Below are 14,248 nucleotides of genomic sequence, written 5' to 3' on the forward strand. Positions count from 1 at the left end.
ATTGTGGGCTTCCCCATTCCCCACCGGAGCCAGATTTTCTGTTTCTTTGCGGGAATTAGGGTTCACCATTATGGTTCGCCTTGTGTAGGGTTCACCAGAAACAACGCGATTGTTATCCGCTTTGCATGTAAATTATGAAGAATTGCTCGCCTTGAGTCGCGCGACAAGACGAGAGCTTAAAGTTGTTGCAATTGCTGAATTGGAATCACAAAGACTAAATAGCTGAAGTAGAGCAGTTTCAGGTACAGCTCACAGAATAGGAATGAAATACCTCTAAATAGTGTTGTCCTTCATTGAGTTCCGCGAAATGTCGGCAATGAAAAATTAAGTGGAGTACTTTATCAAAGAAGTCGTTCCGGAAGGTTGTCTCAGACGCGGTTGAACGCGATTCGGAGGAGCTACTTATTCAACAGGCCTTTGGCAGTGAATTTTCTGCACAGCCAGTTTGATGTTTGCAGCCAAAACGCCGTATACATTTTGTTCAGACAGTAATTTTTTATTGATAGGGATATTAATTTTTTGTGGCAAAAAAGTGGAACCACCCAGTTCATGCTACGAATTCGTTAGTTATATAAACTTTACAATAAATCTCAATTTACAAGCAAACAGCCAGCCTACGGCTCGTTCTTCCAGGGTAGGGTAACTTTGCATCCAGAACGTGTCAAATAGTACGAACCGTCACTGGAACCTTTTGTAGATCAGTGAAAGAAAGCGTATCAAGTTCTTGCCCGTCCCGATTGCCCACTTCCCCCAAACACACACAAAATCACGTGGTCCGAAGCCCTTTCGAGCGTACATTATTTCTTTTCCATTACCTACACCAAATTAACTCGCTCACATGGCGGAAATGGAGACGCCTGGTCTGAAGTGCGACTACCGACGGCCAAGTCGGTGACAGTGATGATGATGATGACGATGATGATAATGGTGTACTGCAACTGATCGCCGCACTCTCTTAACCGGCTGATAAAGATGAGCAAAACGCGACGACAACGTGAACCATCGCCCATTGATTGATTGATTTTGATGGCTTCTCTCGCTCCTTCCGTCTCGCAAAGGTCTTGAGCGAACAATAAAGCCCGAAACAAACCCGTAAAGCATCGCGAAAAAAAACAATGCGCGTCGGGATGGGCGGACATAATCGAATTGTAATCCAATTCGATATCGATGCCCGGCGATAAAAATGCTTTCCGGCGAAAGTTTCGTTCGCTAAGACCATTACCATGAAAGATGGATGTTTGATAGGAGTGCGTGCCCGCAAGTGCCCAGTGGTGGGCAGAGCGAAGGGTGTGGTGGTTCCCGTCAGGGACGAAGTGAACTCCCAACGGCACCGACAGTCTGTCTGGTGGAATAACATACTCCTTCGGTGGCGAATGGTCACACAAATCACAAAGTTTCGTGGTGCCGATAACCTTTCGGACCGTTCGTTTTTGCGAACTTTTTATCGCACTACGTCACCCTTCACCCTAGCTTGCCAATACTCAGGATCAGGTTGAGTTGTCTTTTGGTTGACATTAGTTCTCTTACTCAGTTTTTTTTTAAAGTTAAATGAAGCTGTTGGCATGGAGAAAGAAATAAATTTCCAAACGCAAACCCTAACCACCCCAGCAAACATTCACACGGCTTTCAAGCACGGCCCCCGAACCCTCCCCGACCAACCCACCTCCCGTTTCCCGGTGCCCACATAGCACTCCTCGGACTCCCCGCACTGCACTCCGGCTGCTTGCTGCTAGCTACAGGCCCGTGTCGTGGCGCTCCGGTCGATGTGTATCAATGTGTTCGTTGTTCGTTGTGCTTTATTCGAAACATTCGGGTTCAGACCCTAATGGTGCAGGTGGCGCGGCGCGGAGCATCGGTGCTGAAGCGGCGCAAGTCCCGGAACCGGATGGAGGCCCCCGGAGTGAAGTCCGGTGCCGGTGCAGCGAACGCGGCCACCGGAGCACCGAGCCAAGCGGGCGGTGCTGGTGGCACTTCCGGGACGGGCGGTACGGACGGTGCCCAGGCGGTGCCCAACACTCCCGGCCCGGGCCCGATGTCGGCGGACCTGACCAAAAGCGAATCGGATGGCGACGTCGTTTTCTACATGGAGGAACCGCGCCCCGCAGGTACGTGCTGGGCGGGCTGCATACCTTTCAGGGACCGGACACAGGCCGGACCTTTTTCTTTTTATATTCCATTTCCACCTTCTCTAGGCGGCATTTTTTGCATTATTGCACCGGTTCAAATAGGGGAAAGGCGACATCTTAATACACATTTAAACAACTGGCGGTAATTTGAGGCGGGGTCGTAAATTATGCACAACAACCAACGCAAATTCCAATCCTTCGGTGACTGCGGTGCCCATTAATTTCTTTTGGAATCCACCAGAAATAAGAAACTTCCTGCACGCGTCTTGGCTAAGTGTCGACAATCTTTGTGCACACGGTGAAGCCACGGTGTCACGGTTGGGGCCATGAACCCAGCCCCAATAACCCAGTTTGGCCAACCGCCATTTGTAATAGAGGTGTTACAACGGGCGCGGCCAGCACGGTGATGCATAATGAACGCTTGACCCCCTCGCATATGCTACCGAAAGGACCCCCGCGCCTGAAAGGTACCTTCAGACGGCACTTTATTAATTGCTCAATCGGTCGCTCGTTCGGCGCGGAGAAGAGCGTTCCAATTTCATACCCAAGCGGTCTTGCTTTATTTTATGCTCGGCACCTCAGCAGAGAGGTCACCGTGGGTCGAGCTCACATCGATCCATTATTCGCACAGTGAAACGAAGGAAAAACAACGTAACCAGAAACAGAAAGAAAAAAGGAGGATCGATATGTGCGCCGAGGAAATGGAGTAGAAAATTTGATTTCCTTCCGTTGTGGACCTTGTTTGAGGAATGATTGCCATTCCGATCCCGTTCGCCCCGACCACGCGTGTAAGGTATTTGGTATGTCGATCCACTGCTACCTCCGGGAATGTGACTCGAATTTCTCATCGGATCGCTCGAGACAAGAATATGTTGTTCTTTGGCAGTGCCTTACTTTTGACGAAAATGGACCCTTTCTTGGGGCTTTGTGAGAATGCCCTTTCAGCGCAATTCGATAAGCGTTGTTTCGGCGATTCTCCAAACCAATAATGGAAACGTGTCCAGAGCTGTCCTTGCCGTTGCATCGAACGGAAGAAATAAAATGGCTGTTAGATTGCGAGTGCATAAACCACGTACCATGTTGTAGCATCCTGTAGGCTAGCGTTCAAGCTAACAGTTACGAGCCCGGGAATTGGCTGATAAGAGACATTGCAAAGCGTTGTGCCATATGAAGTTCCGTTTCGCACTCTCGTTCTCATTTTTTCTTCTATTTCAAACGACCCCGAAGAATGACATAAAAATAGCATTTAATTCCTCGCACACCGGACGACGACGACCACGAAAAAAGCGATTCGTTTGCACGCCATCGCCCGCACAGTTCGGACACAGACAGAAGTTAAAGTGATGTGTCGCGCGGAAAAAAGCACCACCCGAGTTCCCATTCCGAGGAGCACACAAACGAGTAGCAGTAGCAGAAAGGCTTGGCTTCATTCAAATTACTCATATGCACGAACGATACACACTGGCCACCGACTCATTTATTTACCATCATACCCCCCATCGTAAGCGAGGGCGCTCTGACCATGCCTAATTTTGTTGTACCGGTCCCGGGGGAGAAATGTTGGCGACCGACCGAAATAGCGATAAAAACACACGGCGCACACATCGAAACGCGAGTGGTCCTGTGGGGTGAAAAAAAAATTAAAAAACGACCTCAGGCGAGAGATATTATTTCGAACTGTGTCACACCGCAACACGCAACGCATTAGCCGTTTGTAAGCGCCAAGCGACCCCACGCTGGACAGCGAAGGACAGCGAACACGGAAAACCGAGTGCCAACGAGATTAGAGTCCATGTAGTGTAGGCAATTTCATCGTTGTTGAACACACACGTTTTATCTGTCGGGATTTCAATCGGACCGTTTGGTACATGTCCCGGTTGTGTCCGGTTTGCTGGTCAACTCGGGAACTCGTGTTGGCAAGAATATTCCGTTTGCCTTTCTTTTTTATTTGTATTAAAAATGTAGGCTGTGTTTTTATTGTTTAACAAAAATAAGAGTCGCGCGAACGCCACCAAGCGTTAGGCGTCTCCATCATTGCCCCAAAACAGACCAGGCGCCTCCATCGCTTGGAAATCTATTTTTTCGTCGTTTTATGAAAAAGCGGCCACAGAGATTGACAAAGAATTTTATTGACAACGTGGAGTGGAGCTTACGAAGTAGTGACGGATACCTCTTGAAGCGTATCTCTAAATCAAACGAACAATGTTGGTGGCGCAATAGAGGGGGTTATAGAGGAAGCAACGATTGCTAACTGGAGCAGGCAGAATACAAACTGAAGCGGGTAGAGCCGTATTAGCAACAGCTTTCAGTTGTGCACTAAATTGTATGCTGGGCATATGCTTCTCAATCAACGTTCTAATTAAAATGGACGTTGTGTGTTATCCTCTAAAATATAACCTTGATGATAACATAACAGATGACATGATCTTTGCGATCTGTAAATTGAATGACAAGTCTTCACATGATCATGTAAACCGAACTCTGCGCTTAAGAACTGCAAAGAGGACCCTTTAGTAGCGAAGCATATGTTTCTATTTAACCCACGAAAAGGGCAACGTCCCACTTTTACTAGGGCGATCCCGGTATACATATTAATCCATTCTTCGTCATCTTCATTCGCCCAGGAACGCCACAGCGAACGCGCCGTAACGATCCGAACCGGGGCGTGTTCGTGAGCCAAAACAGTTCCGTAACGGAAGCGCCGAGTGACGAGGTGGAGCCCGAACCGGAACCAGACGACGAGCCGGAACCGGCACGCGTCACACAGTAAGTGTAGCCTGTGAAAGTCTAATGAGCCCCGGGGAGCTCGGTGGGCTTCCGGCAATGTTTCGGGGTGGCTTTATCGCCCATTTTTCCTTCCCCAAACAGGCTCACGGAAGCGCACCGGAACGCAATACGGGCGATCCGGAAAATCAAGTACTTCGTGGCCCGCCGCAAGTTCCAGCAGGCGCGCAAACCGTACGACGTGCGGGACGTGATCGAGCAGTACTCGCAGGGCCACCTCAACATGATGGTGCGCATCAAGGAGCTTCAGCGGCGGCTGGACCAAACGCTGGGCAAACCGGGGAGCTACCTGGCCGGCATCGATCGGGTTGGCAACGTCAAGCCGATGACGGTCGGTGCCCGGTTGTACCGGGTCGAGCAGCAACTATCTGTGATGGACAAAAAACTGGATCAATTAACGCACGCCATCAACTCGATGACGCTGCAGCAGAAGATGATATTACCGCCGCTCGTCCAGCAACAGCAGCAGCAGCAGCAGCAGCAGCAGCAACTGCTGCACCACCAGCAGCACGCGCTACACTCACCCGCGACGCTCGGTGCGATCGTGCAGCACCAACAGCTGCAGCAGCAGCACCACCAACACCTGCAGCACACACCGATCTCCCCGCTGCAGCTCCCGGCCGCGCCCTCCCAAGTGTCCTCACCGTCGATGGCGATGAAGTGTCTCGAGGACGATGTATAATATTTAATCTAAGCCCTCGCACGTTCGGTACGACGGCGAGGGTTCGGGTCCGTAGAGCGACTGGCGCTCGCTCAGTCTCACCAACCGACCGCTTCAAGCTACACGCTGTAAGATCGAAGTCGAAACACAGCAGTAACTTTCTCGTAGAAACTCGACGCGGCTGGCGTTAGACATAGTTTTGCACAAACTCTCTCCGTTTTTTATCTCTCTCTCTCTCTGTCTCTCTGTTACTCTATTTGTTTTCAATAAGTAGTGAGTAATGTACAGCATAAGCGTCAAAGACTCTCTTTGCCCGTACAACAATACGAGACAGCCAATGCGTTACAAACAATACGAAACAGCCAGGAAGCGCAGTGTTTACAGCGAACGCCATTGGGTCATTCTTTTGCTGTGTCTAACGCAACGTAGCACAGGGCCACAGGGGATACATTCTGACCGAGAAATGGCGGAGAAAAATAACCACAAATTTACGTTATTCATCTAACTTAGTTTATCGTCTTCAGAGTAATCGTCCTGCTGCCGCGAAATATTAGTACCAAAGATCAATCCAGTATCCAAGAACTGGGATCCAGGGTTCCTGATTTCCACTGTGTTAGCTGCTCTTCGTGGCATCGTTTTTTGTGATTTTGTGACAAAATTAAGTCGCAGAGCCAGCTTTTCGAACAGTTGCGTCCGAAGAATGAATGCGAATTGAAAATTCCAAACTTATGGCAAACTTTTCCGAACCACCCTAAAAATTTGGAATTGAAAATGGAAAATGGAAAAGTTTGAATGTTTTAAACGAGCAATTCCCGCCATTTTCTTCTCAGAATGTGTCCAATTCTGTCGCCCTTTAGCGAAACACACCGTTCACTTGAAGTAAGAGTACTCAAAGCAAAGATGTAATTTTACAAGCACAGTATGTGAGTATGCAGCTAGCAAAGCGAAGTAGTAGACGGAACAACAGTTTCATCATGGCCTACTCGATAGTGTGTGAGTGGGGATGTGAAGGAAGATTATAAGAGCAGGGCTTGCTGAAGCACAGGTTTGGCCCTGCTACGCTGCGCATCTATCTTTCCGGCGCCGATTGCCTTTCGCCTGTTTAAGTAATTTTTAAGACGACACATGAGACTGTGATAGTGAAGTCGAGGTTAGCCGGGAGAGGGAAGTGGCCGGTCAGTAGGTCAAGCGAACGCCCGGCACCGGAAGTAGCTGGAAGTTCGCCGCTAAGTGTAAGTCTGTACCGGAACCGTGCGGGTTGCAGGCTTCCCCAGAGATCGCAATCTTCCGATACGCGCGCTCGGCTCGATCGTTTTGTGCGGCGTTTAGTGTACCTAAAATCTCCGAGCCTCTGGAGTGTATAGTTTTCCTTTTTGCGTGTCAAGTCAAGTGCACAACCGCTATCGGTGATTTTCGGTTCACACACACGGCTATTCCTCCGTTTTTGTCGTACATTAATCGTATTAAAGAATGTGCACTGACTGATTAAGTCGAAACCGGTAGACAGCTGTACTACGAAGCGTGTTTTAAAACAAACAAAACCAAGCAAAGCAATAACTAAACGCAACTCGAATGCCTCTTAACCCTTTAAAGTCCTTCACGGCAGGCGTCAAGGAGCCAGCGGAGAGTTTTATCATCCACAGTGGCTCGATTCAACCGATCTCGCGACTCGCTTCGCTGCGCAGAACTTCGCCGCCTATTGTTCCTGACACAAGCTTTCAATTAAGCCCTTTTTTCCTTGTTTTCTTTCTCTCACACCGATTCAAGTGCAATTTCGCTACGTTATACTGCTGCTTCCAAACCCGCCGATGGCCATTAGAATGTGGAATCTGTTTTTGTACGTGTTACAGAAATATGCAAAAAAGTTTTCATATTCTTGCGGTCATCGTCGGGCGCTTCAACCACATATTGCCACAACGGAGCCCAAATACTCATTTTCTATCGCTGCGGATGATATAAACAGTGTAGGAGCTGAACGCAATCGTTCTATAACAAGACACCAAACCAACCGAGCTGACAAAACGTAACGGAAATGGAAGCGGTAGCCAGCTTGTCGCGTCTCCAGTAACGCACAAAATCTAACAAGATCCAAAGCCGGGCCCACTTTTTGCTTTAATTTGCGCAATTTTCCCTTCTCTTTACAATGCACCGCGTGCACTAAACTTTCAGTCACGTTTTTTTGCATACGCAGCTAAAGCATAAATGCGGTATCAATAGGAAAAGGCCGAAGTTTTTACCCAACAGCATAGAATGCACACGTGGGACCATTTCCTCGTGCGTGAGTGCGGGTGAACCGGAGGCCTACGAAAGCCGACGAAAGCTGCTGCAATACGTGTCGAACGTAGTCGTGCCACAATGATAACTTACCCAAATATTAACTATTTCACTTCATCTCTGCCGCCTTTTCCTCTGTATTTGTTCGTTAGCTTCTTAGATTTTTCTTAACGTTTTCGAACTTTTTCTTCCGTCTTGCTGTATTCTTTTTTAGCCTAATAGCGTGACGCCACGTTTCTTGCTTGTTTAGTTGGGAACGGGAACTAAAAAGCGAATAATAAACTCACGAATCGCAACTAACGAAGGACCGTAGGAAGTCGAGCTCAGATTCAGTGTCTCTCATTTTATCTGAAATGAATATAAGCACTGAAGCATCAGAGAAAACAAGAAGATTAGAGAAAAAAGCAAATGATATCGTGATAGGCACCAGAACAGAAAAACTATCGATAACTGACGATTAAAATAAATAGATAAGACCTTTGAGCAGCCGAGCAGATTAAATCGATCCAAGCACTAAGTGAAGAAAACTGAAATAAAATTAACGAACTAAGCATTCTTACTGTGATCATTACGAAAACCAAGTGGAATAAACTTATACAAAACAGTGGCATAACTCGTAAAACGCAACCTTGTACAGCCTATCGCGATCGCGTTTTGGGTAGTTTTTAATTGCTGCTCTTTCTCTCTCTTTCTTATCATCAGACCAGTCAAATAACTCTCTGGAGCGAATTATGAAACAAACCCACATAGTGCAGCATAGCGTGTTAGCAGTGTAGTGTAACGTGAAAATATTTTACACGTTTTTTCTATCAGTTTGTTCCTCGAAGTTGCAATCGAAAGTGTACAGACCACGTACAAACACAATACTAAAGGAATCATCTCCTTTCAAGCTATGCAAAGATAAGCAAACAGTGTTGCAGGCATATAAAATTGAGTAGGGTAACAACGGATGTAAATATTTTATTGGTATGATTCTAAAATTTCGTTACCAATTTCGAAACATCAACTCTCCGCAGCATCAGCAGGGCAACGATAATGCAACAAATATTGTAAACTTGGACGAAGTGCACCCAAACGGTGCCGTTCGGTGTGTGCAACAATAAGCAGCTTAGACAGTTTACACAGTTTTAGCCACAAGCACTCGTACGAATGCTATTGCTGCTGCTGATGACGATGGTGATGATGAAGCTAAAGGGTCCAAGCCTGTTTGCCTCTACAAAAAAAAAGAATAAAATGAAATCGGTTGAAAAGTAATAAAACACACGAAGAAACGGCGAAGCAACTATAAACTGTAGCAAAGTAAGTGGCTTTTAGTAGAAAGTAAACGAAATTTTTCCTAAATATAGAATCGATTCAAAGTAAACCAACAGAAAAAAAAACGCAGAAACCACTTAAATTGTGTCACAAACTAACAAACTAAAATAAATTAAACCATCAACCCGAACCAAAACAAGATTGCGTTAAATTGAAACAATCCTAAGAAACTGAGATAAAATGCTTTAAACGTACGAAAAAGCTACTAGCTAAAAGGAGTACGTGTGTGTGTGAGAAATATCAAACCACAAACAAACCCGAACAGCAGCGGACCCGCTACACAAACCTTGTGACGAAAACGGCCAACGATCGTACATCGTAAATAGAAACAGTTTTAAACTCAATTATCGTGTGGAACGATTTTTAACCATAAATTTGAAAAATTCACTCTTGCTAATGCCAGAGGTTTGATAAGATGAAACGTAAGGTTCTTCGAAGCTCCATAAAATAGTACTTCTTTTAACCGATATCGCTAACCGAACCAAAAGAACACTCTTAACAAATAGTCCAGTATTCAAAACTAAGAAAGAACCCGAACCAAACCTGAAACCTACATGGCTTTAAGAAATAGGACCATCCCTCTCTCGTTCGAAAAGCAGAAAATTTAAACATTTTAATATAAAATCACTCACAGTTTTTTAAGCTTCACTACATAATCCTACTCACCTATTTTCAAACCGCCTTTACCAACTTTTCCAACTTCACTCTCGCTCGCTTCCTATAGCCTTCAACTGGATGCAGTAGAACAACTCCGAGAAGTGTAAGAATAATAGAAACGGAAGCTGTTGACCAAAGAATGAGGAAGTAAACATCCATAGAATTTACATATCTTAATAGCGGCGCCGGTAGTATGAAAGGGCCACACAACGCAAACCATAAAACAATCGTTTCGGAACCGGTCTATAAACAAATCAGAACAAAATGGTTTCTCTATTGCTACACAAGGTGCTCCATTGAGAATGTATCTCGACCACAGACGACTTCAAACGCTATCTATAACCAATTATCACCTATCTGAATCCTACAAGTATGGAATCAAAAAGCTCAAACTAAACCCTTTTTCCTCATCAGTCCTATTAAAGCTACCTATACAGTATATGCCTAAATCAGAAACCGGTAATCTTATTGCGAGAAATTACAACACAAAAATCAAACAAACAAAAGATATGTTACAAACTAGCCTGAGCTAAACGAAAAATTGTGAAATCATTTTCAAGCATGTGTTAAAACGAAATGGTAAAAGATTTAAACCTCCTGTTAAAGCTAATCACGGAATATGAAGACACAAAGAGAAAGCAAAAACATATTTATGATACATATATATATATTCAACCCTCAGTATGGCACTCATTCGAGTTCACCCAAAGAGATTGGAGCGTGGGTTAGTCAAAAATCACAAATTAAATAGAATAATTTCTTCACTAATTCGTACATTACCATCAGGTCCCATGACCGACACACACTTACGGCTACTAATTTCTCATCAACGGACACACTGACACCGTAGGGGCCTCTATCGAATGAAACGCTGCTGAGCGTGCTTTTGAAGCATGGAATGACACATTTCCGGCAATTGGATAATTCTATTTGGCATTTGCAAGAAGAACTATGATAGTTACAAACTGGAGAAGAGCTCATTTTTGTCTGAAACAAAACATCCAGCCTCACGCAAACGTAAGTTAAATCAAGTTAATTATTTTGGTTGTAGTTATTTTGGTCGCCCGTTTTTATCGACATTTATCGCCCGTTATCAGAACCGCATCTTCGATCTTGCAAGTGCCAAAACTTTCGTTTCTGTACATAGAACTTCTTCCTAATGCAACGAAGCAATTTTTTTTTGTTTTTGATCGATAGGTTAGTTCCAGGCAACGCTAGAGACTGTTTAATTTCCTTTCGTTCAATAGCAGTTACCGCAAATTGTTCAACGAATAAAAAGGAAACACAACATGTGTAGCTGTTTGTCTTGTGAACAATGCTTGTTTTAAGAGAAGCTTGTTGCAAAACCCGAAAACTCTTGACGAACATTATCTTCTACACACTGTCAGGTTCCTACTAGTGTAACGGTAGCCCGCTGATCGAATAGAAGTTAAATAGAGTTAATAAAGTTGAAGAGATAGTATTTCAAATGCAAATACCTAGCGTAATAGGCCCGTAGCGGGGGGAAAGTTGTAGCTACATTAAATAAAACGGCCAGCAAGTAAACGATACAAGTGAAGAAATAAAGCTCACCAAACGAAGCGTTAGTGGGGAAGTGGGACTCGGTCAAGCGTACAATCATCATTCAAATTAGTTATGTTATGGCTTTATGGCAGAAAACCTGTAAGGTTTTGAGTATCGGAAGTATAAAACAGCATTTAAAATGATATATTTAACACAAGCAGCCGAAACACAAACACAAAAAGACAGAACAGGATAAGCAAACCGGCGTCCGAAGTACGGCCGCTTTTTGCTTTAAGTGAACTACTCCGTTAGGTACACGCTTTTTTAATGTACTCCTTTTCTATCTAGCGAATATTACGGTATGGCGCACCTGTACATAGAAATGAGGATGACTAGAGTATTTACTGAAAGAAAGACATACACGGGTTTCTATGCTTACCTATGCGTGAACGAGAACTGGAAAACAAGTAAGCGACAAACATATTCACTGCTGAAATATAACAAAAACTCTTAGATAAATATTAAATTGTTGCCCGAAACCACTTTCTTTCACATCTTTATTCTGTTATACCTTCGATTACTCCTGACGATTTTCTCCACCAACGGGTTATTCTGATTCGTAGACAAAATAAAACTTTATTTGTCCACTTTCACATCAAACGATTTTTTTTTACACTGGCGAGTGTGGCAGCACATGTGAAAAACATATTCAAAATAAAATATATTTATCAAGACATTTAGCTGTCACTCCCAACAAACACTAAAACACTGATATAAAAAAAGGTTGAAGTAAACTACAATCTCCTTTGTCAATAAAATGTAAAGCAACGATGCAATCTTCTATTGCAACCTTGAACCAAATTAAACCCAAAAATAAATACCCATTTGTGCGGGTCAAAGTTAAAGATAAACACTATAAAATTTAGACACTACTTTTCCAAGCGCAACACACATCGCAGAGCAGCAGCAAATACAACCCCCTTATAATCCACTGTAGTTGCCGAACACGAGAGCGGCAAGGGCGCTCTAGGTTGCTGCAACATTTTGCATTTATCTTGATTCTGAACATAAGATATAGAGAAAAAATGTCCGTTTTCAATTGAAATGTATATCAATATAATATTACTCAGCACGGCACGGTAAAGAGATACCAAAAAATTCAAAGCCACAATAAAAAACAACAAAAATGAACAAAAACAACAAAAACTACTATGAAGTGCTTTCTAGGTATTTGTACAGTCTTTAAAATGTATGAAAAGTAACCCAATCCAAGTCCGTTGGCCGGTCGGGCTGTCGTCCTGTTTGCTCGCTAGTAACGCGACGGAGTTCGAACAATTCAATAGAATAATTATAGTATAATCTAAAACAATAGTTCTGCAAAAACTAAGCAAATCTTTATGAAACAAGAAAAACTAAAAAATAACACACGATGATACTTACTTTCTGAAGGAAAATGCCTCTTTTTCTGTATCTTTATTGAAAGAAATTTGTATTTTTTAAAAGCCGTGACGGAAATATTGCTGCCGCTCGCAACTTCGAATCATTCTTCTGGATGTGAGTTTTCTTTTCAACTAGCAGGGTCCATAAGGAACACAGCAACCAGCGCATGGATCACCTACATTGAAAAGAAAGGAAGAGAGTTGATTAAAAAAATTGCACATAGCCACTATCGTTTCTCTTTAATCGCCCGTCAATGGACGTATTCCAATGCAAATGACTTCACTCACACCGATCAACATTATAGCAATTAGCTTTACAGGGAGCATGATATCGGCACGGAGCAGGCATTCTCCTTCTTGCGCTAAATAAGGGATCTACATTTGAAAACGAAGACCCACGGTTTTGTTTCAATCGAACAGAATGGGGCACCAACCTAAGTGTTGCTTAGGAAATAAATGCTCTGTTGCTACCAAACCATAGAATAATTATACTTACAGCAAATTGGTTTGCAAACAGGAACACAGCAGGAGTCGTAACAGGCGGCTGGACTGCACACGGCCGGCAAACAGCACGGATCGCACGGAGATGAGCACGGTCCGACGGTACACGGATTGCAGCCACCACCAGCCGTCGACACGGTTTTCAATGCCGGACAGTCGAATTTACTCTTCCGGCCCATCGTCAAGAATCGATAGCGCCGAGCCCATCGCGACGGACAGCACGTAGCTTCTGGTTTGGTGAGACAACAGGGTTTAGCCTAAAATCACGATAGGAACGAAACAGTAGTATTATGTCGGCCGGTTCGATGGTGTGAAGGTAGTGCTTGTACCTGACACTCCCATCGCGGACAATCGTGCTGCAAACCGTTTCTCTTCAGACACTCGCAGGACATGATTAGATTTCCTCCTCTAAGCTCACGGCTCTTGCACGGTCTCTGCACATGTGTAAGAAAAACATAAGAAATGTGCGAATAAATTGACAGTATGAGAAAACCGAGCCTGCTATTACACCTCCATTCGGTGTAGTAATAGTCACATATAAAAACTGCAATTCAATCAAATCCATTTCGATCATAGTAAACATGCCCTGTGCCAGAAGCTTAGCCATTTGAATATTAAGCTACTCTGTATCTGATTCGAATTTTACTCCGTTCCGGTATTTTTGCTTTAACACAAAACCCATGCTATGTTTGGTGCAAGGACCAAGACAAGATTTGACGATATAAAAGAAAAAATTATTGTACTTACGCAAGGATAACAGGGATAGCACGGATCGCAAGGGCCGCAACACGGATCACACATTTTCGCTTTTGTTGGCTATCGAGCGTTGATCAATCTGTTGTACAGAAGGTAGAAAATAACCAGTTCTCTTGGCATCTTAGATACATACGTCAGCCCGACACACAAAGCGCTACTTACCGATTTGCAGAAACTAATTTCAAATGAGCGAGATTCAGGACAAATATATTTTATGAAAAAGCTAAATAATT

General features: G+C 44.2%; 2 protein-coding genes across 2 annotated transcripts in view; one reads left to right on the forward strand and one right to left on the reverse strand.

Annotated features, from left to right (window-relative positions):
- Positions 1-5,592, forward strand: part of LOC128269103 (potassium voltage-gated channel subfamily KQT member 1-like) — a 28,994-nt gene extending 23,402 nt beyond the window's left edge. Inside the window, exons 6-8 of the mRNA XM_053006464.1 lie at positions 1,820-2,105; positions 4,751-4,892; positions 4,995-5,592. Coding sequence (XP_052862424.1) covers positions 1,820-2,105; positions 4,751-4,892; positions 4,995-5,592 — 1,026 coding nt within the window. The remainder of the gene's footprint in view (positions 1-1,819; positions 2,106-4,750; positions 4,893-4,994) is intronic.
- Positions 5,593-11,462: 5,870 nt separating this feature from the next.
- Positions 11,463-14,060, reverse strand: LOC128278559 (keratin-associated protein 5-4-like). The gene is made up of 4 exons (XM_053017289.1): positions 14,007-14,060; positions 13,589-13,693; positions 13,255-13,516; positions 11,463-11,476 (listed from the first exon to the last, which is right to left on the reverse strand). The coding sequence occupies exons 1-4, from the start codon at positions 14,058-14,060 to the stop codon at positions 11,463-11,465; spliced, it is 435 nt and encodes a 144-aa protein (XP_052873249.1).
- Positions 14,061-14,248: the final 188 nt, after the last annotated feature.

The sequence above is a fragment of the Anopheles cruzii genome, chromosome 2 (genome assembly GCF_943734635.1).
Source record: "Anopheles cruzii chromosome 2, idAnoCruzAS_RS32_06, whole genome shotgun sequence".
NCBI lineage: Eukaryota > Metazoa > Arthropoda > Insecta > Diptera > Culicidae > Anopheles > Anopheles cruzii.